At 37.8% G+C, this 24660-nt stretch overlaps 1 protein-coding gene across 1 annotated transcript; it reads left to right on the top strand.

The window, feature by feature from the left end:
* The first annotated feature begins 389 nt into the window (after positions 1 to 389).
* Positions 390 to 4858, top strand: LOC111896634 (MLO-like protein 8). The gene is made up of 15 exons (XM_023892611.3): positions 390 to 817; positions 1026 to 1083; positions 1182 to 1399; positions 1500 to 1616; positions 1702 to 1762; positions 1881 to 1969; positions 2597 to 2671; positions 2755 to 2843; positions 2931 to 2980; positions 3069 to 3109; positions 3189 to 3362; positions 3589 to 3624; positions 3704 to 3771; positions 3846 to 3906; positions 4119 to 4858. The coding sequence occupies exons 1-15, from the start codon at positions 689 to 691 to the stop codon at positions 4503 to 4505; spliced, it is 1653 nt and encodes a 550-aa protein (XP_023748379.1). The 5' UTR covers positions 390 to 688; the 3' UTR covers positions 4506 to 4858.
* Positions 4859 to 24660: the final 19802 nt, after the last annotated feature.

Genomic DNA, 24660 nt, shown 5'->3' with positions numbered 1-24660 from the left:
TAAATAACTTAAAAGCTACAAGTTCATTTTTCCCTTCTACGTGATACTAAAAGAAAGCTCCCATTTTTCCAACACAAAATAATAAATACTACTTGCTCTAACAAAATTCTCTCAAAATACATGTCATATAAGTTATAACATTGTTTTAATGACTACTTATCAATTTAACCAGTTTCACTCATCATAAATCATAATAGGTCAAAGGAAGTCAAAACATGCGAGGGGGGTAAAAGGGTTGTTTTTGGAGTTCCAGTAAACCTCAGGGATGATTTAGATAATTTCTCACATAGTCGACACTAAAATAGTCAGAACGGGGTTGACTTTGACTATCTCAAATTCGTTCGATACCGCCATTATCATCATCAACGAAGCAATCAAACAATGAGACGGCAAGCTAAAATACTCAGAACGATCGACTTTTAAATAATTCCAAAAAAATATACAAGTCGTCGTGGGCCCACCACTGACTTTGTTCCAATCGCCATTACTGCTCCATCACAACTTCATCACTACCATTAAACTAATACTAATCGCATTCTTCTTATTCTTGCGTGGAGGATCAAATCAGGCTCAAAAACCCTTCAATTCATCATCTGTTTCTAGTTTCTACATACATTTCTTCAAATAAGCCAAATCAATGTCTCAGAACCCTTGATTTTGTTCCTTGAGTTCTCTATTTCAGTCTGAAATGGCAGGGGGTGCAACCGAGGGTACACGGCAACTTGATCAAACACCCACATGGGCTGTTTCTGGTGTTTGTGCAATCATCATCATCGTCTCCATTGCTTTAGAGAAGCTTCTTCACAAACTTGGAAAGGTATTTCACTATTTCTCTTATTTTTCTTTCATGTACATTGGTTTTTCCATTTTTTTTGTCGTAAACTTCGTCAGATTTTAGATGCAGATAAGTTGTTCGATGAATGTTCAATTGTTCATACATAACTATCATTATCATTATATGTTGATCGATTTCAATCAGATAATATGAGTAATTGATTATCTCTAACATCATGAAAATTTCACAGTTTTTCACAGATAAGCATAAGAAATCAATGTTTGAAGCTTTGGAGAAGGTGAAAGCTGGTGAACATCTAAAACATTTCTCATTTCCTTACACCATTTTGTATAAAAAACCTGAATCTATATTCCATAACCTTTCTTTTATCATGGCAATTATGTAGAACTGATGGTTCTAGGGTTTATCTCGCTACTGTTGACATTTAGTCAAAGTTACATCGTGAAAATATGCATCCCTGATAGCCTCGCTGATACAATGTTACCATGTGCTGTGAAAGAGAAAACTCAGAAAGATGAGAAATCAGAAGGAATCCATAGATTGCTTCTTTCGCTTCAACATGGTAGATTTCTAGCTGAATCTTCTCCTTCTACTTGCAATAAGGTAATTTTGATCTTTAGCGTATTTACATAATTGCCATTTTTGAAAAAAAAAATTATATTTTTTTAAGAGTTAAAAAAGTTTAATCTTTTAACTTTTATAGGGTAAAGTACCGGTTATAACTGTTGATGGATTGCATCAATTGCATATACTCATATTCTTTCTCGCTGTCATCCACGTGGCATATAGTGCTATTACTATGACTCTTGGAAGACTAAAAGTACGTTAACTTAACTAGCAACTAACATTTAACATTTTAAATATTTATTGTTCCAAAATATTTTTACTTATATTTAGATATGTAGATACGTGGGTGGAAGCATTGGGAGGAGGAGACTTCAACCCATAATTACGAGTTTTCTAATGGTATAATCACTTTTATGACTTCATGAAATTAAATGGAAAAAAAAGTAAACAAAGAAATATTATCCCAAGAATTTGAAAATTTTACGCTAATCTTGAATCTTGATTGATAAATATACAGATCATTCACGATTCAGACTAACACATGAGACATCTTTTGTGAAAGCGCACACGAGTTTTTGGACTAGAGTTCCTTTCTTTTTTTACATTGTAAGTGTTAAAAGACCATGTTGAATTGTTTTCCCATTAAGCGTTGTTTTAGAAAAAAGATGTTTAAAAAATATTTGAAAAATGACGGTATTTATGGAAATAGAAAAAAAAAGATTTGGTCGAAATTGTAAAACTTTGGAATTTAGTGGAAGGTTATTTATTATTTATTTTTTTCTAATTACGAAATGCACTATTTTTTGTGAAATTGGTCCCTAATGCAAGTATTTATTTAGATTTTTCTTCATATTTATACATCATTTTGGAATATCGCTAACAACATAACACTTCATTCTGTTACTATGAAAGCATGAAGCTCATTTTCTATGAAAATGGTTTTTGAAGATCACTACAATAAAAAAAAAAGCTTCAAAAGAAATAAATTTTTTTTTTTGATAAAAAAGTATCATTTTCATAAAAATATGAACTAATTCGAATTTCACAGTACATGTTTTTTTTTTTTTAAATTTTATTATTATTATTATTATTATTATTATTATTTATTTTGTGACAAACCATTAGTCATTTTCTAAAAGGAAAAACATCTTGTATAGCTTATTAGATGAAGTTTTGTCCCCTTTAATTCCATTAATTAAGTAAATAATAATATCTAAAGTTGTTTTTTTACAGGGATGTTTCTTTCGACAATTTTTCAGATCAGTTAGTAAGTCTGACTATTTGACCGTGCGGAATGGGTTCATAAATGTAGGTTTTTTTTTGTAATTTATCTTTTTTACCTTTTTCACTATTTATTTTATTTATTTAGTTTTTTCTATTATTTATGTAAGGTTCATTTAGCTCGCGGGAGTAAATTTAACTTCCAAAAGTACGTTAAAAGGTCATTAGAGGATGATTTCCAAGTGGTTGTAGGAATAAGGTACAAAATATTTAATTTTCTCATTACATTCATTATCATTCAAGATATTCATTTGCTTTTTAACTTATTTTATATTTTTTTCCACAGTCCTGTACTTTGGGCATCGTTTGTTATTTTCTTGCTTCTCAATGTTAATCGTAAGCCTATTAAAGCCTTATACTTTTGAGTGTCAAAAAGAAAAGTCTTTTAACTATCATGACATTTTTACCCTTTCGATATTTTCAGGCTGGCAAGCTATGTTTTGGGCATCCTTGCTTCCATTGGTTGTAAGTGTATTTTATTTATTTAAATTTTCTTTTGAGGATAAATTAGGAAACAAAAAGTATTATGACACGATTTCCACAGGTTATTTTAGCAGTTGGAACAAAACTTCAAGCCATTTTAACGAAAATGGCCCTTGAAATCACCGAAAGACATGCTGTTGTTCAAGGGATTCCACTCGTGCAAGCTTCCGATAAATATTTTTGGTTCTCAAAACCACATTTGATTCTTCATCTCATACACTTTGCTCTGTTTCAAGTAAGCATTCTACTTGAATTTTTTCACATTGAATTTATTTAACTTGATATTGTACAATTTAACAAAAATGTAAATAAAGGAATCTTACATATCTGAAGACTGAATCAATGCCATGATTTATTTGAATGATTGTAAAGGACGAATAAGTAATTTTAAATAGGAAACTTTCCAAAAGTGGAAATATTATTATTATTAACTCTTTTTTATTTTTTTCTTGTGTTCACAGAATGCGTTCCAGATAACGTACTTTTTTTGGATATGGGTAACGTAAACGAACTTCCCCTTCTAGAAGTTTACATAAATTGTTGGTGACAAGATGTTTCTTTTTTCTACTTTTGCAGTATGAATATAAGATCAGTTCTTGCTTCCATGCTAATATCAAACTCGTTATTTTGAAACTTGTTATAGGGTAAGAATGTAATTTCCAATTAAAATGTTCCACGTTCAACTCGTGCTTGAATTAATTTCACTTCGTTCTTGTAGGGTTGGGGTCCTCATATTGTGTAGCTACATAACACTTCCGCTCTACGCCCTTGTATCCCAGGTATAATTTCTCAGATGATGAGGACATTCATGTCTTTTCCACAATCAAAAGCTGTAAGCGACGTAGCAACTCCCTATCCAACATTTTTTTGCAGGACAAAATTGCAGTTTTTGTCTCATTGGCATAAGTAACAGTCTCGGTCAGAATAAAACACAGTACAACATGTTGAGTCATATTTTGATATACTTGAACATGATTTTTATGATTTTTAGATGGGGTCAAACATGAAGAAATCTATCTTTGACGAACAAACATCCAAAGCCCTCATGAACTGGCGGATGGCAGCGGTGAAGAAAAAGCGTGGCGGTGGAAGTACAGGCGGCAATTCGCCTATTCGGACACTTGAAACCCCTTTTAGTCCTGGCCCCACCACGCCTCCTTCCATGATGTCACAATCCACCGGAGCCACCCTCCACCACCCCAAGACCACCACCACCACCGCCTTCTCCCCACCGTCTCCTGAATCATCCGCCACACACTTGATAAATGTACGAGTCGATCATCAAAATGGTGACATGATTAAACCTAGTATTCCTCAAAGAGATTACACCAAGAACGAAGAGGATTTTTCATTTGATAAGCCTAGTACTAAATACTAACTTAATTGACCCGTTACTGCCTGCTGGATAGATCCATATCCTGATCCACATCACAACCCGGTATCATCAAAGTTGCCTATGAAAAATCCGGCATGTATTTGGAGGCTAACATATAGTTCTTTTTTCATATAATCGATTTTTATCTAAAATAATATCATTTCGATGAGTTACTTCGTGTGTAGGTGCGTGTTTTTGTGACGTGGCGTTATATAACTAAATTACATGTCGAAATCAAATATTTATGTTTATTAGTACTTATTGCCTAATTTTGTTCACAACGTGTCCTTTATCTGAACATCGTCTAGATTTTTCTGGTGAATTTTACATCATATTAAATTCTATTTTTGTAAGGGTGACGAAGTATCGATTTCAAGTCTTTAATTAATGAACAAGATATTAAAACGTTAAGACTCGACTAGACAGAGTAATTACTATTAATATTGTTATTTTGATTTCTCTATATTTAATTAGTGACATCGTATAGATTTTTTTGGTGAATTTTACATCATATTAAATTCTTTTTTTGTAAGAGTGGCGAAGTATCGATTTCAAGTCTTTAATTCATGATAAAGAGATTCAAACGTTAAGATTCGACTTCACAGAGTAATTACTATTGTTATTATATTTATGAGAAATCTATTTAAAAATTAACCTGGATTTTATTTGATACGTCGAACAATCGGAGTTAGATAACGGTTGGTAAGATATTTTCCGTCAGTTACTTTAATAATATCAACCTTTTCATGTTAGGTGAAACAACCAAAGCCAGTAATAAGAAAATGGAAAAATATCAACTTTAAAGGGAAGAAAACGTGAATTATATTTTTGGTCCTTTCACTTATACCCAACATACTATTTTGGGTATTTTGGCAAATTCTAACGTAAATTCAAATTTTGTTCATATACATGAAATGATTTGGCAATTTAACAAGATATACATAGGTATCTGTATTTAAAAGTTATTAGTTGTATGTTTCATCATACTTAAGCTTGAACAAATCCATGCATTGTTTACGACTTGTGACCAACCTACTTTCGTGTTCATTAACAAATTGGCAATCTACTACATGGAGGCTTGTTCGAATCCAGACTTCGAAAATAAGTTTGTTATATAGAGTATACAAAATTCCTAAAAACTACTTCGATTTTTTATTTTTGAATTAAAACCTATAAAATAATAACGATTTTGTATGTAGTCTTGAATAACATAATTGTGAAATGAAAATTGTATTTCCTATTAGTTAGAATAGTATTATTTATCAACATATCTTTAAAAAAGTGTCATTTATAATGCACTGGTTATTGTTGTCCTAATAGAAATATCACTATGTCAGTATGTTGGGGTATTTCATTTGGGGTTTAAAAATTAGCAATGTAAATGCATTTTAAAAGGAAAGGTGCATAGCAAAAATAAAAGATCCAAAAATCTCACACAATTTTAACTCATAAAATTATTGCAAACACATGCTATATCTCAAGATTGTTATATATAAAATCTCAAAAGATGGAAGAATATCCACTTGCACAATGCAACTTATATATAAAATGTTGCATGGTGAGTGCTCGTCGACAAGAGACAAAACTAAACATGTGTTTTAGATGTTTAGTTTCTTGTAAATGATATCTCATTAAACAAATGTAAATGTAAGGATATAACAATTTGGAGTAAATTTTCGTCTATGATCTAAATGTTAAATTGCACGTTTAGTTTTTATTTTTAAAAATTAGTTTTGTTGGTTTTTTATATCATTCAAAGTTGCATGTTTCGTCCCTATCAAACATGAAAGGACTATAATACCATTTTTTTTTATTTCTTTTTCATTTACTTTTTCAGATTTTTGATTATTTTTAATTATTAAAAATGTTTTAATTAAACTTGTGGGTCCCACTCCCTCCCCACCCGTTTGTACCATTTCCCTCTTCTCTTATCTTCAACCTAAAAACACAAGGTCTACATCTTTTCCTCTCTACTAAGACTAAGACATTGACCTCTGTCTCCGTTGGAAACAACCTCCATATCCGTTGGAAATCATCATTCTCTCATTATCAATAAGACACCGACCTACTAGCTACACTATGAAACCTCCCTCATTAAATCCTTACCCTCACTACTCACTCCTCCTCCTTCACTACCAACTGTCAGAGTAAATCGCTCAAAACCATAATCTCAAAATCAAAATTAAAATCACATAAAATGGATTCATGCCTAAAATTCAAAATGTAACATGAATTCAAATATGAAACTCAAAATGTAAGTCGTAATCAAACTTAAAATCGAACATGGAAATCAAACCCATAATCGATATATAAAGAGTATGAAGGGAAGCAGATATGTGGAGAAACGGGAAGAGCAGAAGTAGAACTATTGTTGTTGGTGCGACGATGTTACCTCTCTTGGCGAAGGCATTAATAAAAATGATGGCGACGATGCTTTTATTCACCCTATACAACTGAAATATCCCTAATTTCTTCAAAGGGACAAAAACTTATGGGATGAAGACTGGGTTTTAAGGGTCGACATGTAACGTCCCAAAATACTAAGTAAAAATTATTATCTTAAATCAACCAAAATAGTCATTCATTCATTCCAAATACCAAAGTCTTGAGTAACGAAGTTGTATCAAAGTTATCATAGTACACAACAAAATCATAGAATGCGGAACACTGGTGGATGTTGTGCGATCATGTCAGGCCTCCCGCTTCGAACCAGAAGTACCTAAAACCATAAGCATAAAACCGCAAGCACAAATCTTAGTGAGTTCCACAAAATACCACATACAATACAAGTATCAGGCCCCACCCGGTATACATCGGGACCAACCCCACATCGGGCCCCGTTTGGTATTCATCAGGCCCCGTCTAACATCGGGCACCACCCAGTATACATATAAATACATGCAAGAGTCATAAAGACAACTATCATCCTACATACATAAACCATATGACTGAAATTGGTGCCTTCGGCCTACAAGTATAGTGAAGAGACTCACCTCTCAGATGATAATCAACTGCTACAGCTCTTACTGCCGAATCACAGGTGTTATACCCCACCTAGACATTCATACAAGGTAAAACCTTAGCCACCTTTCCAAAAACTAAGAGTTGAACAAAAGTCAACTCAGATCAAAGAGTCAACGGTCAAAGGCAAAGAAGTCAAAATTCTATCAGCACTCTTCCACGTCGTGGCCTTCCTTGGCCATGTTGTGGGCACAAAACGACGAAGCAATTGACTGGTCTATGGTGGGCCCAACGTTGTGACCTAGTGTCGTGTCGTAGGGTCCAGTCTAAATGGCTTATTCAAGTTAAGTTGCCCTTAAATCATTGTCAGGGGCTCAAAAGCCCATATCTACTCCTTCTGAACATCTTGATGGATAAAGTTTCCAACTTTATCCATTAAGACACTCCATTAAGACAAGATCTCAAAACTAGGTTCTAAAGGTAATTTAAGAGGTATAACTCATCCATTAAGTCCTTAATCACAAAAGATACAATCCTAAACTTTCCAGGAAGCTTGTAGGGGTCCTATTGATCCCTAAAAATGTAAACTTTATGGACATGCGTGCCCCATGCATGTACTTCCTCAAATCTAGGTCAAAAAGAAGAAAAGGGACCTGAAGCTCATGAAACATTTCCAAATCACAACCATTTCTTAGATCTGTGAGATATAATGTCCTTGGGACTCATAAGAGTCATAAAGTTGCAAACTTTATCTCTTTGATCAACTTAAAATCCAATAAAATAGTTTATTAGGCAAAATAACTCTAGATCTCTAAGGAGAAGATAAAAGACTAGATCAAGAGCCTTATAATTGGTCCAACAAGGTGCTCTCAGAGGTTGGGGAGTGTTGCTTGCTGGTCTCTTGCACAAAATCTTCCTCTACTAACTTCAAAATCACCAAAATCTAGCAAATGAGTTCCAAAAGCTTCAAAGAAGATAAGGGTTAGGGTTTCTGGGGGTTTGAGAGTGATGAAGGCTTAGGATAAATAAACCCTAGCCTCTCCATTCCTTTAAATAGGACGCAAATCCCAAAAATTATGGTATCATTAAAATCAGCTGACACGCTGTGGCGGGCCTTTTAAACTCAACGATCAAGGAAAACATTGCTACGCCATGGTGAGGCTCCACCATGCCGTGGCCACCCAAAATGAAGGCTGAATAATATAATGGATTAATTCATACTTGGAATGGGTGTTACAACTCTCCCCACTTGAATCAGACTTCATCCTTGAAGTCCTCTACTGCAAATATCTTTAGATAATGCTCCTTCATCTTCTCCTTAGGCTCCCACGTCCATTCTGGGCCCTTCTGGGGCCTCTATTACACCTTTACTAAACCTACCACATTGTTTCGCAAAGTCGTTGTCTTCCTATCTAGGATCGCAACTGGTCTCTTTATATAGTTCAGGCGCTCATCAACTTGAATATCCTCTAATGGCACTACTGCGAAATCATCAACTAAGAATTTCTACAACTGATAAACATGGAACGTGCTATGAATATGACTGAGCTTGTCGGGTAACTCCAAACGGTACGCAACCATAAATGGACCAATATATCCGGGGCCCAGCTTGCCCCACTTCCAAAATCCGATGACACATTTCCAAGGTGACACCTTCAGAAGGACCATGCCACCAACCTGAAACTCGAGATCAAATCGTTGTCGATCCGCATAGCTCTTCTATTGACTCTGTGCAGTCTGTAATTTCTTGCGCACCTTTTGTATTAACTCAGTAGTACGGAGAACCACCTCCGTTCTACCCATGTCTCGCTGACCGACCTCACCTCAACAAATCGGGGTCCGATGATTCCTACCATAGAGCATCTTGAAAGGAGGTTAGATGATAGTTGTGTTGTAGTTGTTGTTGTAAGAAAAATCAGCCAATGGGAGGTACAAATCCCAACTACCACCAAAGTCCAAAACACAAGCCCGGAGCATATCCGATAGGGTCTGGATAGTCCGCTCACTCTGCCCATTAGTCTACGGGTGGAAAGTCGTGCTAAAGTGTAATCGAGTACCCAAATCCTCGTGAAATCTCTTCTAGAATCTGGAAGTGAAACGTACATCTCGGTTAGAAACCATTGATATCGGGACTCCGTGATGCACAACTACTTCACATATATAGATGTCTGCTACTTCTCTGTTGAGATGCTCTCCTGAATAGGGATAAAATACACACTCTTGGTTAAGAGATCCATGATGACCCAAATTGAATCCACCCATCGCGCTGTCCGCGGTAACTTCATGATGAAATCCACCGTGATCTCTTCCCATTTCCAAACGGTGATTGCCAACGACTCCATCTTGTCGGGAGGTCGTTGGTTCTCGGCTTTGACTTACCTACAGGTTAGACACCTCTCCACATACCAATCCACATCTCGCTTCATGCAGGTCCACCAATAATCGAGTCGGAGATCTTTGTACATCTTTTTCGTTCCCGGGTGGATAGAAAACCTCTACTCGTGCGCTTCCTACAACAAGATCTGTCGCGCACCACCGAAATAAGGAACCCAAACCCTCTTATGCAAGGTCACCAAACCGCGACTATCATAATCAAAAGAGGACACCTAACCTACTATGTGATCACTCTTTCGGTGCTCCTCCTTTAAGGCCTCAACTTGAGCCTCACGAATCTGCTCCAGCAATGGGGCAACTACCATCATCCTCAAACATGAATACCAAATTGATGCACTATTCACCTTGTGACTCAATGCATCTGCCACTATGTTAGCCTTCCCAAGGTGGTACAAAATCTCGCAGTCATAATCTTTTACTACATTAAGCCATCTATATTGCCTCATATTCAGATTTGGATGATCCATCAAGTACCTCAAACTATTGTGATCCGTATAAATGGTACAACGGACCCCATAGAGGTAATATCGCTAAATCTTGAGGGCGAAAACCACAACACCTAACTCCAATTCATGCGTAGGATAATTCGCCTCATGAGGCTTCAATTGCCTCGATGCATAAGTGATCACATGACCCTGCTACATAAGCATTGCACCCAATCACGTGACAAAACCATCATAATAAACTACAAAGGCATCAACACCCTCAGGTAGAGTCGGGATCGAAACCTCGCACAATCTCTGCCTCAGAGTCTCAAATGCTTCCTGCTGTTCAGGCCCCAAACAGAAAGTTCCTGACTTCTTCTTCATCCAGGTCAACAGAACTACAATCCTGGAGAACTTTTCACTGAACCTCCGAAAGTACCCTACTAAGCCAAGGAAAATCCAAATCTCAGACGGAGACCTCGGAACCTCTCACTTGGTCATTGTCTAAATCGACCAATATACCCTTCTGATAGAGGTACCATAAGAACTGCACCTCGTGCAACCAAAACTCACACTTGGAGAATTTGGCATAAAGCCTCCCCCTCCTCAGAGTCTCCAGAACCTCTCACAATTAATCATCATGATGCTCCTTGGTATTATAATAGACGAAGAGAAGACGATCACTGACTGATCCATCATCGACCTACAAACCTTGTTTACGAGGTCCATGAACGTTGTCGGTGCGTAGGTGAGCCTAAAAGGCATCACCAAAAACTTGTAATGACCATAACGAGTTCTAAAGTTTTTTTGAACATCCTCATTCAGAACCCTCTTCTGATGATAGCCTGAATGCAGATCAATCATGGAAAACCAAGATGCACCCTGTAGCTAGTCGAACAAGTCATCAATCCTTAGAAATGGATAATGGTTCTTAATCGCTGACTTGTTCAGCTCCCGATAGTGAATTTCTTCACAAACAATATCAGTGCTCCCCAGGGTGAACTACTCAGCCTGAAAATCCCTTGTCTAACAACCCCTGCATCTCAGTTGGCGCTAACCGATAAGGTTCCTTGGCTATCAGAGCCGCACCTAGAACCAGATCAATACAAAACTTAACCTGCATCTTTGTAGGCACTGTAGGCAATTCCTATAGGAACACACCAGGGTACTATCAAACGATCGGTACATCATCAACTTTCTTCTTTCCTTCCTCTCTGGTATCCAATACAGAAGCCACAAAGCTCAAACGACTCTGCTGAAGATACCTCCTAGCCCTCGCGGATGAACATAGAGCGGGTCCACGCTGAGCACCCTCGCCATGAATAACCAGTTCTCGAGGTTCGAATGCGAACTAACTAGTTCACGCAGTCAATCATCGCCTCTTTGGGGATTACCAAATCCATACCGACGATGAACTTGCCCCCACGCAAAGGTATAGGAACCAAATCAATTGGATATTTCTCATGAAATAACTCCAACACACAACCCCGATGAACCCTTGATACACGTACTGGACGGTCATTAGCGATCTCCACTTCTAGTGGGTAATCAATATCTCTAGGAGCATCACCAAATGTCTTACTAAGAGCAAGAAATACAAATGATCGGGTGGTGCTTGAATCGAAAAGGACCAAGTTCGAAATTGCGTTCACTAGGAACGTCCCTAAATAGAAACAGACACAATAACCATAATCAAATAATCAATACATGAAATAAAGAGAAGATACATACTAGTAACCACATCAGGTGCTGCACGAGCCTCCTCGGCTGTCAACTGAAAAGCTTGACTCCTCACAACAGGCGCCTCTGCCTTGTTCTGGCGACCGTCAGTAATCCTCAATGTTGCTGGAGCGGGTGCTACTACCGCTCTCACTATCAAACTCAGATAATTGAACTTCTTGTGGCCCCTCTGATTGCAATGGATACAAATCAGACTCGATCCATGGGTGGTAGTGGTGGTAGCGGTGTAATCCTTGTTGTAGTGATCCGAATTGCTGCACTTGAAGCAGCCATAACCACCCACCATGTAAATCCCCTCGTTCATCTTGTCTCACTTGCCACTGCGGCTCCGGCCCTGCTGGCCTCTTGAACGCGAATCAACAATATTAGGCTTCTTCGTTGTCCCCTCAGATATCTGAGCCTGAACCATCTTCCGCTTCCTTGGAAGCTCTAAGTCAATCTCCCACTCTCGGTGTCTCGCTATCATGTCCTACAGTGTCTTGCAGCTGGACATGCTAACAAGCTATTGAATCTCATGCTTCAACATATCATGATACCTCGCCTTCTTTATCTCCTCTTGCGCTACATAATGCGGGACCAAAAAATCCCTCTCATGGAACATCGTGGTGATCTCCGCCACAAACTCAGTAGTCTGAAGAAGGTCCTGAAACTCCCTCGCCAACTGTTGAACCTTGATCACTATGCAAAGTCAACCCTAAATATCAGCGAAAAATCCTCCCATGTCATCGTCTCAACAACCTTGCCTCCTAAGGTGTGGTCTACCTCCTCCCAACAGATTATGAGCTCTGTCTTTTAGAATACAGGATGCAAATCTGACCTTCGACCCCTCGGGGAAAAAGCTAGTCCAGAAAGCATTCATGATGTCTGCCAACCATCACCTGCTGACAATGGGGTCCTTCCTCTCGAAGAACCCAAGAGCCCACATGCACGAAACTCTCGAAAGGTCAGAGAGTGTGCACCCATCATAGCCACAATTTCAGTACGGAACACACCCAAACTCTCATCCAACATCTCCATAATGCCCTCCTTGATCATACCAAAGATCACAGGAGTGTTCTCCAAAATACTACGAGTGATCTTTGACAAAATAAACCCTTGCATCTGATCTTCCAAGAGTCCGACTCCAGAGCCTGAACCCGATCCCTCACTAGGACATGAACCACCTTAAGTGACCACCATACTAAAAATAAACAATGAAAACATCAGAAAACAGTCGAAGAATTTTCCACACTTAGCAAGTTCCTTACTATCCTCATGACTTCCTTTGTTTTGAGTATGGATCCTTTGCTTTCAGCAGTATGAGCCCACTACTCCCCCCCACATCTGTCTGTACTTTACTCAAGGATTGCCTCAAATCTTCTAAGTTACTTCCTCACCATAAAATATGATGGGTTTTGAGCACTATAACAATCCTATGGTGCACATACAACCCTAGATGCTTTGGATCTAAGTTTTCTCAAGTTATACACATAATTTCATTTTATCCAAAGCATATACCCTAGCTAGCACACAATTGGAGGTATACGACATAAAAACTAGTTAGATGAATACCTTTTTGTTGTATCTTGTGATCCTTGGCCTTTCAAGAGCTTAGTACCTCATGTGTGACACCTCTAATAAGTTACAAACACCAAAAGCAAATGGAGGATAATGAGAGTGAGTCTAGGAGGCCCCAAAAATGGCTAGGGTTCCACCTTGGAGTACCAGTCCGATTTTGGGAGTGCAAGGGTTCAATTTATAGTTTGGAATCCTTAGGGTTTCATACATAAAACCCTAATTTACCTAAGCCTTTAGGTATTCCAATGATCCATATGATAGGTCCTTTGGACTAACTCTTCATAGACTCTCACATAGATTTAGCCCATCCCTAATCAACATGAATCATTAGCACAAACTATAAATATTACTGATTTAGCAAACCAATCCCTGTAAATTTAATCAGTCTCTTTTGATCACTAAATTAATTCCAAATTAATTCTTGATCAATACTAATTAAATAATATGATTTCTCAATTAATATATTATTCATATAATATATTAATAAATCACAAATAACCTCTTTCTCAAATATCCATCCTATCAAATTGCTCCGGTGAAGGAAACCCAAAAGGACCATGCTACTATCGAGTCAAGTACATACCAATTATAGTTATGGGCTTAGACACCTAGTCCAAAAAATACTCTCCAAATATGCTAAACTACATGTTCAATATGATAACATGCTTCCTAGGTTCTCATAGGATTCCCTTCACACCTCTCCCCTCCATCAACTACAGAAGAAACTCCCACTAATACCCACTAATTACCTTAAGAGTATAATACATGAAACAAGAACTAGATAATTCTTTGACTGCAAGGTCTCACACTGTAACAGTGGGACTCAAACAAGATACACAAAACAGTTAAACGTAACCTTCTTAAATTATCTAATTTTTGGAACATGTATCCCAACATATTCACTTGATACTTAATTGATACTAGTGGAGGTTCCTAAAAGCACAAAGCAAGCAGCATTCAAGCATTAAGTTCTAAATCAATGCACTACCTAATTAGGCCACTCTAACGAATCCTTTGAAATCCATACTAGCATAAAGTTCTAAAGGTTCATACAACATGCATACAAGGCATATTTCCTAGAATCCTATCATGTGATCCTGAGCTAATCCTTTGCTCTAATCTAGCATGCTATACACATATGCACATACTGAAACAAAGAAGCATGTAGTAGTATTTTTGGGAAATACTTACTTGAGCTCGGCTGAACCAAATAAGCATGTATTAGTATTTTAGAAACATCATTTTCTTTCAAAAATATTATCAATTCCTCAGTTTGAGTTCAGACACACCCAAGAGTGTGCCTGAATCCCTGAAAGAAATGCTCTAATACTAACTTGTAACGTTCCAAAAATACCAAGTAAAATTATTTATTTTAAATCAACCAAAATAGTCATTCATGAATTCCAAATACCAAAGTAATGTGTAAGGAAGTTGTATCAAAGTTATCAAAGTACAAAACAAAATCATAGAATGCGGAACACTGTTAAGCACAAATCTTAGCGAGTTCCCTAAAATACCACATACAATACAAGATTAGGCCCCTCCCGGTATACATCGGGTCCCATCCGATATTTATTAGGCCTTGCTCGACATCGGGCCTCGCCCGGTATACATACAAATACATACAAAAATTACAAATACAACTAGCATCCTACAGACATAAACTATAAGGTCAGCATTGGTGCCTTCGACCCACAAGTACAGTGAAGAGACTCGCCTCTCAGATGATAATCAACTACTACTTCTCTAATTGTCGAATCATAGGTGTTATACCCCACCTAGACATTCATACAAGGTAAACCCTTAATCCACCTTTCCAAAAACTAAGAGTTGAACAAAAGTCAACCCAGGTCAAAAGCAAAAAAGTCAAAATGCCATCAGCACCTCTCCACGACGTGGCCTTCCTTGGGCATGCCATGGGCACAAAACGACAAAATAGTCGACTGGTCTCTGGTCTCCATGCTGTGAAGACCAGTCTGAATGGCTTATTCAAGATAAGTTGCCCTTAACTCATTTTTAAGGGCTCAAAATCCCAGATCTATTCCTTCCAACGTCTTGATGGATAAAGTTTCCAACTTCATATATTAAGACAAGATCTTGAAACCTAGGTTTTAATGGTCATATCAAAGTTATAACTCATCCATTAAGTCCTTAATCACAAAAGATACAAGCCCAAACTTTCTAGAAAGATTTTAGGGGTCCTATTGATCCCTAAACATGTAAAATTTTTAGACATAGATGCCCCATGCATTGGTGATGGAAAAGATGATAGTCCAGAAATGGTTTATCCTTCTAAGGAAGAGAAATCGACCATGGTCGAAAAGTTTGATCATAAGAGAAAGGCAAGTTCTGAGATAGCCCCATGTGTCATTCCCAAAGAGTCCATATGTTTCTATTGCCAAAAGAATGGGCATTAGATGCGAAGCTGCCGTATATGCTTGAAGGACCACAAGGATTGCAAAGTCAAATTGTATGACTCTACTTCAGGTAAGTCCACTATCTAACTCTATTAAGTTCCCATTTATAGATTCTTAATACATGATGTGATAAGATTGCATTTTGATGTTTTATAGGATCGAAGAAAAGAAAGGAAGCTTAAATGAAGAGTAAGTTGAGTCTGAACGCGAAGAGATGAATTTCAATCACATGGTTCAATGATCAGATTTTTGAGCTGCTGCTTAGGAGTTATGATAGATTGCTTAGGAATATTTAGAAACGTAGTTTTCATTTGTATTTACGTTGTAAGGACAATTTTTTCCGCACCTTTTATAAATAAAATAAAATTTGATTTTATCTTATTTTACGTTTCCTTGCAATGGCATTTATGAAAATTGGTGTTTATATATATTAGAAATACTGAAAAAATGGATTTGATTCTTAGTTATATCATTTTGTTTTAGTGTCATAATTTACCGAATGACGAAGGATTCTCATCGCCCAAGTTTCAATTGGACAAGAACTTGGAATCATGTAATATTGAATTATGTGATGTATGAGAATCTTGATCGTTGGGAAATCGAGACTAATTCCTTGTTCACATGTATATGAAAGTCAAGTGAAAGACTAAAGGATCTAGTACACATTGATGTGGACAGGTCAGATCCACCACAAAGAACGATAAAGGCTATTCGTCATGATTTACTAATGGTTTAGCAAATATGGTTATGCTTACAAGATTAAGTGTAATTCTAATACCTTGAAAAGTTTCAATGTATGACAGAACGAATAGGAAGAATCAATTAGGCAGAAAAATAAAAATTTATCTAATCTGAAAGGAAAGGAGAGTACTTTAGTATCGTGTTTTATGATCATCCTAATGATTATCAAACCATGTCACAATTGATCCTCTAAGGACACCTTAGTGCATTTGTATGTCTAAGAAGAGGAATCAGGAATTGTTGAAGTGGTTAATCAAGAAGATGAGTCATACTTGTTGGATTTAGTGTCTAAGCCCATAACTATAACTGAGATGTACTTGACCCGATTGTAGCATGGTCCTTTTTGGGTTGCCTTCACCCATGCAATTTGATAGGATGGATTTTGAGAATAAGGTTATTTATGGTTTATTAATATATTACAAGTATAATATATTAATATGAAATCATATTATTTAATTCGTATTGATCAAGAATTAATTTGGAATTAATTTTGTGGTCAAAAGAGACTAATTAAATATATGGGGATTGATTATGTAAATCAATGATTCTTGTAGTGTGGGCCAATGATCCATGATTATGTAGATGGGCTAAACTAATCCATGGATATTCCATGGAGGTTAAATCCATGGAGCATGAGAATGTGGAAAGTCATGGGTCATTAGGGTTTATAAAGTGTAACCCTAGCATGTGCAACACTATAAATAGAACCCTCATGAGCCAAAATCAGTTACACTATCTTCTTGATATAAGTAACTTATTCTTTCAAGCCTCCTCTTGCAATTTGGTGTTTGTTAACCAATAGAGGCATCACACTTGATGTGCTCAAGCTTTCAAAGGTCAAGAACTCTACCCTACTCAAGAGATAAGCATCCAAACTAAGTTTATATTGTATAGCTTCAATGGTATGCTAGCTAGGGAGAATGATTTGAAAAAAATTTAAAATGCATGTATAATTAGAGAAAACATAGATCCAAAGCATGTAGGGTTGCATGTGCACCATAGGAGTGTTATAGTGCTCAAAACCCAATAATGGTATCAGAGCCTAGGATTGTTTTCTATAATATTTGATGCTTACTAGTTTTCAAAGCTGAAAAGGTCAAAATTTTGGCCTTTGACTGGTGAACTCGCCGAGTCCATGAACAGACTCGACGAGTCCACTCAGTAACAGAGCAACTCGCCGAGTCCAGTTCATGCACTCAACGAGTTGAAGGCTCTGTTTGCAAAATTTCGAGTTTCTTGGCCTGGTTTGGATTGGGAACACTACCATAAGTTGTTTTGGATCATTAAAAATGTTTTTTTATGATATGGTAGTGCTTGTACTCATCCAACCACAAGATAATTGTCAAAGTTTTAAAATAATTGTTGTTTTTATATGATAAACAAAATTGATTTCAAATTGTTGACTTGAATTTATCTTGATTATGAGTTTAGTTAGATCATAGATTATATGAAAATTTTAGTTGTTAGAAAAAAGATGTAGATGAATTTTAATGACCTCCATAACTTGTCCTCAAGTTATGGAAAATGAAAGGTCTCATACATTAAAATCCAATTAAACTCGTAAGTTATGAATATGAAGAGTTTTGAAAAGTTTCAAAACTTGCCCTTAAGTTTTGGAATTTGTAAAGTCACACTAATGAAACTTTAATTCCAAACCCTAGAGTTTTAAAAGTTAAAATTCAACCTTTATACTTTGTAATATTATATATATATATATATATATATATATATATATATATATGTGTGTGTGTGTGTGTGTGTGTATGTATATATGTATAAGACTAGTCAGTCTTACCGTTAGTAGGCCTCATTCACGAAGCCGGTCTATAAGGGGGTATAAGGTTACTGCCTATAAAATTGTAAGTCCCTAATTTGCCTGTGTATCAATCAGATCTGTTTGATGGTGCGGAATCCCAATCAAACGGATGATGTCAGATAAAATAGAAGAAAAGGAGAAGAAGAATAATATGAATCTCTGTATGAATTGATTAGAATTAAAGTTCTAGATACAAAAGATTCACACACAAAATGCTCTCTAGTTTCTCTCTTCTCTCGTTCATCAATCTCTACTCCTCACCCTAACACCTATATTTATACTTGGAGAACATGGGCCGGATAACATGGGCCGTAAATGGGTTTACGGCCGTAAACCTGTTTACGGTCGTAAACACCTTTCGACCGTAAACACCAAGTTGTTTACGGTCCAAGACACAAAAATACATTTTTCTAGAAAAGCAAAGCACAAACCATATTTTTGACGCAACAATCTCCCCCTTGGTTTATAGCTTTCTTTTCTTAATTGACCCAACAAGCTCCCCCTAAAAAGTAGCCGACTTTTCTTGTTAATCTTCATCGAGAGCTTGGCTTCAGCATTAATCTTCAAATTCTTCATGACTTCAAGATGAACTTGATGAATCTTCAATGAATGACTTCATCTTGAGCACTTGAGCTTTTCTTTAGAGTTTGGCATTAAACGCACATTTGGTGAGGAGGCTTCTTGTACTGATTCTTGAAAGATAGCGCTTTCAGATTGAAAATTTTCATAGAGAACATCAGAGAGAACAAATCTTCTGAATCACTTCAGCAGGTACAACGATAGCGGCAGACCGATTGAGGAGACTTCAATGCAATCAGTCACATAATCTTCAATTTCTGCTTCACCTTGCTGCTGGGGTTGGAGGATTGATTGTTGAAAGAATGATCTTCATTTCTTGCTCCTTCAAATGAGAATTCTTCGATGCTCATGGACGAAGCCTTGGCTCAGAAACCTTCAACACAAACTCCATGAGTCTTATCTATACCTGAAATCACTTTTCAAGACAAAATAAAACTAAAAGAAAACTTAGCACACAAAACAAAAACAAAAATATTTTTGGATTTTTCATATTTTCTGAAAAAGAAATAAAACAGAAATAACACTATTTTTTTAAATTTTTAATTTTTTGTAAATTATATATATATATATATATATATATATATATATATATATATATATATATATTTAAATTTCTGTTTTTTTATTTAAATTCTCCCCTAATATTTAAATTAGAAGAACACTGTGAATAAACTTAACAAAAACAAAAATAATAGCTAACTTTAAGAGTGATTTGGGATCAAATTTGTTGGACAACCTTATTCCACTTGTCGGTACCTTCATCTTCACATCTTCGTCTGATCGATCGCCAATATTGTGGTCCAGTTAAACACGAAAAATTTGTGACAATTTTGGACAATTTACCAATGACATGATACATGCATATAGATGATTATAATTTTATTATCATGATTGACCCTAATTCTTAAATAAAATTTTCTTATGACCATTTAACTGACTACAACCAGGGATATTGTTGTCCACCTAAATCGAGCAGCGAGTTCTATAGACAATTTGTATGTGTTCAATTTTAAGTGTACTAGAACATATTTCCCGCTTCCTGATATGCCCCAGCCATCAAGAACTTCCGGAGTACTCCTTACATCGGGTGAGCAGACAACCATTCAGAGAGAGGATAGATTCAGAATTCTATTACTTATTGTTTCAAAGGGTTAAGAAGTAGAAGGTTGCATATACTGTATACCAGGTCGGATTAGAAGTCACGCAAAGGAGACAACATATGGCTAACAGATGAGAGCAATTTCATATATATAGCCTGCAGAGAAATAGAGTTGCATATGTTGTGTACCAGGTCGGATTGGAAGTAACGTAAAGGAGACAACATATGACTAACAGAAGGAAAGAAAGAAAATGATATTCTACAGACCTAATTTATCGGAATTTACCAGTCGCCCCATCCAATCGGAATTAAGGACAGAATCCGCACATCGAGGAAAAGCGAATCCACAGTTCTAGATATGGGCTATTTAATGTGACCGATAGATTCCCATGTATATCTCCCTGCTCAACCTATCCGAGCGTCGTGACATCAGGTTAAACGAATCTAACTAGGTCAAAGTTTGTCAAGTCCTTAAATTCATTAGGTTCAAATTTTCCTAGTTAAGTCCATTTAAAATATTTCGTGCCTACCAGCGCATCGAACACAGAGCGTAGACAATTCAACTTAGGTACGTTACGTCGATTCAGATTGCCCGTTATCACTTGCTAATTTCATTTCCCAAAACATCTCCTGCAAGCACATTCCATTAACACCATATTTTGATTTTCTGATTTTCTAATGTTTTTGGATTTTTTTAAAATTTTCTAATTTTTTTTTTCTTTCTATTTCTCCCTCTAAATTTGTGCATAGGAGAGAAAGGAAAGTAAATGCGCAAATTTAAACTATCCTAAAACAAAAATTAGTCTTTAAAGCGAATCAGCTTAAGAAAAACTCAGGAATATAGAGAAGAAAACGCAAACCGTAATTCACCGATTGAATCTGCATTCTGAAGGTTTGAGAACAGCAAGCATAATCTCAGAACAGATCCGAAAATTCTTCATATCATTAAGCACTAACCCCATGAGTGATCCCTTCCTTTCTTCCCTTCCCTTCCCGCAAAAAGACACATCCTCTCAAACAAAGGTTTGAATGTTGTACAATTGAGAGATGTCCCCTATCAAGTGTCTGGAACAGCCACTACCAACAAACTGAATTCTGATGATATGCCTCCATAGCTGCTCTGACATAGAGCGGGATTAATTGGTCTTTTGGAACCCAGGCTATTTTGAAACTGGGTCGACCTTTGTCATCCTTGCATGGTACATTCTCCCATGACATATCCTATTTATCACAAACAGAAGATATAGAAATATTAGAATCGTTAGAAGATTTGGGATATTGGGCCTTCGGAACCCATTTGTAGTTGGGTTTAACCCATTTCTTTTTCGATCTGATGGGTGGCTCAGTACTTTCTTTTGATCTTGATGTCGTCCGTTGAGATGACTTTGATTTTGACTTTACGGGATCATCTCTTTGATTTGGCTTCTTGGCCGACATTCCCTTCTTGACTTTTGGATTTTTATTCTTGTCCTTTGGAGTTTGATTCTTGGTCTTGGGAGTTGAATTCTTGGCCTTCATGGCATTCCAGTCGGCATTGTCTGAACGTGACCTTGAGGGGTTTCTTTTGAAAAATCTTCCTCTTGGCGCGTTCTGCCAGCCTTGTGCATAGTAGGGAACGTATGCGCGATTAGGACAATTTCTGGCAATGTGTCCAGGTGTTCCACAGTGAAAACAAGTCCTTTTCTTCACTGGGAAATTGTTTCTTCCTGCCCATGGTGGCGTATCCTTGCCTTGTCTCTTGTTGTTCCCACATGCACAATTTCCACAAGAACTCTGTTGCGTTGGAATTGGTGACCCGTGTTTCTCAACGGCAGGTTGATCAGAAGCAGTTGATTTCGAAGCAACAGATTCAGAGTTCAAGGAGATGTTGGTTTGTTCAATGGTATTTGTAACACCGTAAAATTTTCAAATAATTTTTCACAAATATAAAAACATTTCTCATTTAATTTTCATAAAACATCAAGTTTAAAATCTCAATTCACATCGTACAAAAACCCAAGATCATATATATATATCAAAAATCCCATGCGTGTGTATAGATCAAGCTGGCGCCTTCCCACGGTCATCGCTAGTACCTGAAACAACAACACTAACACTGTAAGCACAAAGCTTAGTGAGTTCCCCAAAATACCACACACATAACACATATTAGCCACTCGAGGCTATAACTCTATGGGTCCGTGCACCCAAACTATGTGAACCCTCAGGTTCTAACTCTGGGAACCTTTCGGTTCCAACTCTATAAGCATGCACAACATAAATCACATAGAAATAATGCAGTACAACACATCACATACATATAGCATACAAATACTCTGATCACATAACTCTGGTTACCTACTCAAGGTAAAGTATAGTGAGAAGACTCACCTCGCGTATCTCGATAACTCACGAATCCTGGAAATCCCTCGTGCTCGATCCTCCGAGCTATAATCCTCCTATAACATCATATGTCTCTAATTAACACTTTTGAACACTAAGGTTGACTACCCCTAATAAGTCAACACTGGTCAACTCTAGTTAACGGTCAACGGTCAACTTTGACCGGACTCGGCGAGTGCACTAGGGCGACTCGGCGAGTCTAGACGTTTTCACCAACTCTCTAGGATTCCCTTTTTGACACGTTGAGTATTCTTCTGACTCGACGAGTTCCACCTGGTAAGAATCGCGGGGCCACCCCGACTCAACTCGCCGAGTCTCAAGAACAACTCGGCGAGTTCCAGTTCGACTCAAACCACCTGTCAACCCTCTCTAACTCTCCCTGACTCACCGAGTCAACCCATAACTCGGTTGGACCACTCACCGAGTGGTTTAGGACAATCTTCATGCTACTCGCCGAGTCTGTTCTTCAGACTCGGCGAGTCCATGCCATGCATCAACTCAAACTTGCTTCTGAGGCCAGATCTGCTCCAACAACTCATAGATCTGGCCCTCCTAAGCATATTCAGCACGTAAAGTCCATAACTTGGTGCTCATAACACACCCCGTGACTCATAAATGGTGTTTTGACCTTAAGCACAAAGACCCCAATCCAAAACCCTCATGGATTCATAAAAAGCTTGGGCAAAGGGACACTCTGGACCTCTAAAGGTCCAGATCTATAACCTAACTCACTTAAGGGACCAAGGAAGCACTAGATCTAACCATAAAAGGGCTCAATAAGCCCTAAATCAAAATAAACATCATCATAACAGAGAATAGCTCGAAAGTAGTACCTCAATGTGATGTTCTGGCCTCAAATCTTTCAGGAAGTGGCTCCTCTTGATTCCCCTTAGCTATTGCTTCCTTTCCTTTGCAATATAACACCTCCAAGGTCAATAATGGCTCCTTACTTTGCTCCAAACGCTCAAAACTCGCTAGGGTTTCACTCAGGGGTCTAGTGAGCACAAATGACGGCCTTAAGGCCCTTTAAATAGGTCCCAAACCCGAGAAATTAGGGTTTCATTAAACAACGCGGACTCGCCGAGTCTATACCTTGGACTCGCCGAGTCCAGGCGCGAACCCGCGTCCAGAACCGCGATCCTACTCGGCGAGTCTGAGCTCCAACTCGCCGAGTCCCCTCACAAAACACCAAAAACATAAGCATAAAAGATACCTGGAAATCCGGGCTGTTACAACTCTCCCCCACTAGAACTAGACTTCTCCCTCGAAGTCTCACTCTGGAAATAGCTCCGGATGCTACTCACGCATCTCACACTCCGGCTCCCAGGTCATCTCTGATCCCTTCCGATGTTGCCACTGAACCAACACCAGGGGTACCTCCTTGTTCCTCAGAACCTTGATTTTCTAATCTTTGATGGCCACTGGTCTCTCAGCATAATTTAGGCTCGCATCCACCTGAATATCCTCTAATGGAACCACTGCCGACTCATCGGCTATACACTTCCTCAACTGCGACACATGAAAAGTGTCGTGAATCTGCCCCAACTCTGCTGGCAAATCCAAACGATAGGCTACCCGGCCTACCCTCACGATCACACGGAATGGACCAATATACCGGGGCCCCAACTTGCCCCTCTTCCTGAATCGAATCACTCCTTTCCAAGGAGAGACCTTCAGGAGAACAAAGTCGCCGACCTGGAACTCAAGCTCGGACCGGCGTCTGTCTGCATAACTCTTCTGTCGGCTCTGAGCAGTCAACAACCTCTGTCTGACCTGCTGAATCTGCTCTGTCGTCTGAAGCACAATCTCTGTACTGCCCATCACTCGCTGCCCAACCTCTCCCCAACAAATGGGGGTCCGACACCTCCTCCGATACAACAGCTCAAAGGGTGGCATACCAATGCTCAAATGATGGCTGTTGTTGTAGGAAAACTCTGCCAAGGGTAAATACGCATCCCAGCTACCCCCGAAATCCAACACACATGCCCGGAGCATGTCCTCAAGCGTCTGAATCGTCCGCTCACTCTGACCGTCTGTCTGGGGATGA

This window comes from Lactuca sativa, chromosome 3 (genome assembly GCF_002870075.4).
Source record: "Lactuca sativa cultivar Salinas chromosome 3, Lsat_Salinas_v11, whole genome shotgun sequence".
Lineage (NCBI taxonomy): Eukaryota > Viridiplantae > Streptophyta > Magnoliopsida > Asterales > Asteraceae > Lactuca > Lactuca sativa.
This window is presented reverse-complemented; position numbering and strand designations above follow the sequence as displayed.